The sequence below is a fragment of the Myotis brandtii genome, unplaced genomic scaffold (assembly GCF_000412655.1).
Source record: "Myotis brandtii unplaced genomic scaffold, ASM41265v1 scaffold125, whole genome shotgun sequence".
Classification (NCBI taxonomy): Eukaryota; Metazoa; Chordata; class Mammalia; order Chiroptera; family Vespertilionidae; genus Myotis; species Myotis brandtii.
In genome coordinates this window covers 5,509,607-5,513,323 of record NW_005354385.1, presented here as the reverse complement: position 1 = coordinate 5,513,323, position 3,717 = coordinate 5,509,607, and the positions used below count along the sequence as shown (strand labels likewise).

The following is a 3,717-nucleotide window of genomic DNA, read 5'->3' as shown; positions in this document are numbered from 1 at the left end:
CATTTCTCTCCAGGCCTCCACTGGGGCTGCTGATCAGCCCTGCCTTTCTGATCAGACTCTGTTGATAGGCCCAGAGATGCTGACTGGCATAGAAACTGACCAATCAGAACCACATCTGGGTCAACTGTGAGGAGCCAATAGCTGCTTAGGAGATGGAGCTTTTGATGCTAATTGGCATAGGAACTGACCAATCAGAACCAAATCTGGGTCAACTGTGAGGAGCCAATGGCTGCCTAGGAGGCAGAACTTTTGATGCTGACTGACGTAGAAACCAACCAATCAGAACCAAATTGGCCAGCAGAGGAGGGCAGTTGGGGATGAGATCAGGCTGGCAGAGGAGGGCAGTTAGGGGTGATCAGGCAGGCAGAGGCAGTTAGGGGCAATCAGGCCAGCAGAGAAGGGCAGTTGGAGGCAAGATCAGGCCCTCACGGGAGGGCAGTTGGGGGCGAGATCAAGCCAGCAGGGGAGGCAGTTGGGGGCAACTAGGCTAGCAGAGGAGGGCAGTTGGGGGCGATCGGGCTGGCAGGAGAGCAGTTAGGTATTAATCAGGCCTTCAGGGGAGCAGTTAGGGGATGATCAGGTTTGCATGCAGAAGTGGTTAGGGGAAATCAGGCAGGCAGGCAGGCAGGCAGGTAGGTGAATGGTTAGGAGCTAGCAGTCCCAGATTGTGAGAGGGATGTCCGACTGCCGGTTTAGGCCTGCTAAACCGGCAGTCGGACATCCCCCGAGGGGTCCCAGATTGGAGAGGGTGTAGGCTGGGCAAGGGACACCTCCCCCCAGTGCACGAATTTCATGCACCAGGCCTCTAGTTTATTAAGAATAAAACCTCTGGTCATTATTTATTAATAATGCATGTGAAATGCTTTCTTTAAGTATTTTTCTGCTTTATGTCTGTGAATGTGAGTGTAGCCAAAGAGAATACATCTGAGAAAAACTTGCATGAAACCATCTTGAGAGAGCAGTTAACAATGGCTCCATGTCTACGGCCTAAAGACATAGGAACTGTGGCCCTGTTGTGAGAAAGGCCCTATGGTGTGGAATTCCAAAATTATGTAAGATTTTTCTTATGAATGAATATATCTACTTTTAAATAAACAAAACAGAATTTGAAAAGAGCTGTGTAGTTCAAATATTCCTTCCTTAACTTCATGTTTGGAAAAGTAGTATGATATTCCTATTCTTGTCTTAGAATGGGAATAATGTCCCAATCTACTTGATGGTTGGCAAATTATTTTTCCTTAAATGTGAGAAATCTGCAATAAGACATCCGGCTTCTCTCCCCCTCGGATCCCGGCCGCGAGTCATGAGGGAGTAGCGTGAGTGGCCACCTCTTCGGAACCATGGCGTCCCTTTCTCTTGCACCTGTCAACATCTTCAAGGCTGGCGCTGATGAAGAGAGAGCAGAGACAGCTCGTCTGTGTTCCTTTATTGGTGCCATTGCTATTGGAGACTTGGTAAAGAGCACCTTGGGACCCAAAGGCATGGATAAAATTCTTTTAAGCAGTGGACGAGATGCCTCTCTTATGGTGACCAATGATGGCGCAACTATTCTAAAAAACATTGGTGTTGATAATCCAGCAGCTAATGTTTTAGTTGGTATGTCACGGGTTCAGGATGATGAAGTTGGTGATGGCACTACCTCTGTTACTGTTTTAGCAGCAGAATTACTAAGGGAAGCAGAATCTTTAATTGCAAAAAAGATTCATCCTCAGACCATCATTGCCGGTTGGAGAGAAGCAACAAAGGCGGCAAGACAGGCTTTGTTGGATTCTGCAGTTGATCATGGTTCTGATGAAGATAAATTCCGCCAAGATTTAATGAACATTGCAGGAACAACATTATCCTCAAAACTTCTTACTCATCACAAAGATCACTTTACTAAGTTAGCTGTAGAAGCTGTTCTCAGATTGAAAGGCTCTGGTAATCTGGAGGCAATTCATGTCATCAAGAAGCTAGGAGGAAGTCTGGTGGATTCCTATTTAGATGAAGGCTTTCTGTTGGATAAAAAAATTGGAGTAAATCAACCAAAGCGAATTGAAAATGCTAAAATTCTTATTGCAAATACTGGTATGGATACAGACAAAATAAAGGTATGTTTACAGTTCTTAAAACTAGTTGCTAGCTGCTATAAACTTGGTCTGGGAATCCATTGTACCATAGAGGTTAGAATATATATAAATATATGCACATGCACACATTTTTTGGTGTGTTTCCATAAAAATGTATATATATGCTACAGAACTCTGAAGAGTAATGAAAGTGATACTATTTTTCTGCTTTCCTCTTAGATATTTGGTTCCCGTGTAAGAGTTGATTCTACAGCAAAGGTTGCTGAAATAGAACAAGCAGAAAAGGAAAAAATGAAGGAGAAAGTTGAACGTATTCTTAAGCATGGGATAAATTGCTTTATTAACAGGCACTAAATTTCTAATTATCCTGAGCTGGTTTTTGGTGATGCTGGGGTATGGCTATTTAACATGTAGAACACCTGACTCTTCTCACAGGTGGTGAAATTTCATCTTCCTTTGACCACTCGGAACTAGTGAAGCTTGGAAGTTGCAAGCTCTTTGAGGAAGTCATGATTGGAGAAGCCACCTCATTCATGGTTGCCTACTATTATAGCTGACAACGCAGGCTATGACAGTGCAGATCTGGTGGCACAGCTCCGAGCTGCCCATAGTGAAGGCAATACAACTGCTGGACTGGATATGAAGGAAGGTACTATTGGCAATATGGCAGTACTGGGCATAACAGAAAGTTTCCAAGTGAAACGGCAAGTTCTTCTGAGTGCAGCTGAAGCAGCAGAGGTGATTCTGCGTGTGGATAATATCATCAAAGCAGCACCAAGGAAACGTGTCCCTGATCACCACCCTTGTTAAGCATTCCTATATGCTGTTATGCTCTGGACCAGTTCATAGCAAAGTTGTTTGAAAGACTTCGACTTCTTAAAGAAGACTGTGGAATCGAAGTTGAGCTGTGGTTCTTATATCCTTAAATTTAGACATTTAGCTGACCTTTCATTTTAACATGGGTCTAACTTATTTGCTGTTCATTCTCCATAAAATTCAGTTGTTTTAAAAGTACATTTCTCATACTGTGCATCAAAATAAAAATTTGAACAATTAAAAAAAAAAAAAAGAAATCTGCAATAACCACAGAAAAGCCTTCCTTAAAAAAAGAGGATCTGATGTTGCTGCCCTGATGCTCAACAGTATTATGAGTTCATGCTAAGTGAAACCATTTCTGGAGCAGGTTAGTTCAATTTATCACAGAGGGTCAGGCCAGAATAATCTCTTGGAGACCTGGATGACAAACTTGTTTTCCACGTGACTGCAGATATAAGCAAGAAATGTGGGCAAGAAATTGTATGTGGACCAGTGAAATCTAGCAAAAATATAGAAAACTATTGTTTTTAGTAAACCAATCTTATAACTCTCTTCAACATTGTCCTTAAATATTTTTGTGCTATTGTAAAATATATTTTTAAAACTTTAATTTCTGCTCATTTTCTGATTATATATAGAAATGCAATTCATGCCAAAACCGGTTTGACTCAGTGGATAGAGCGTCGGCCTATGGACTGAAAGGTTCCAGGTTTGATTCCGGTCAAGGGCATGTACCTGGGTTGCGGGCACATCCCCAGTAGGAGATGTGCAGGAGGCAGCTGATCGATGTTTCTCTCTCATCGATGTTTCTAACTCTATCTCTCTCCCTTCC

At 42.7% G+C, this 3,717-nt stretch overlaps 1 protein-coding gene across 1 annotated transcript; it reads left to right on the top strand.

Annotated features, from left to right (window-relative positions):
• Positions 1 to 1,269: 1,269 nt before the first annotated feature.
• On the top strand, positions 1,270 to 2,424 carry LOC102260160 (T-complex protein 1 subunit beta-like). Its single transcript, XM_014534038.1, has 2 exons — positions 1,270 to 2,090; positions 2,289 to 2,424. Exons 1-2 carry the CDS (start codon positions 1,341 to 1,343, stop codon positions 2,421 to 2,423), a joined length of 885 nt encoding a protein of 294 aa, XP_014389524.1. The 5' UTR covers positions 1,270 to 1,340; the 3' UTR covers position 2,424.
• Positions 2,425 to 3,717: the final 1,293 nt, after the last annotated feature.

Excerpts from the sequence above, each read along its gene's own strand:
- LOC102260160 (XM_014534038.1), top strand. The coding sequence starts at position 1,341 with ATGGCGTCCCTTTCTCTTGCACCTGTCAACATCTTCAAGGCTGGCGCT. Across the intron at positions 2,091-2,288 it reads TGGATACAGACAAAATAAAG|ATATTTGGTTCCCGTGTAAG; the intron begins GTATGTTTACAG and ends CTTTCCTCTTAG.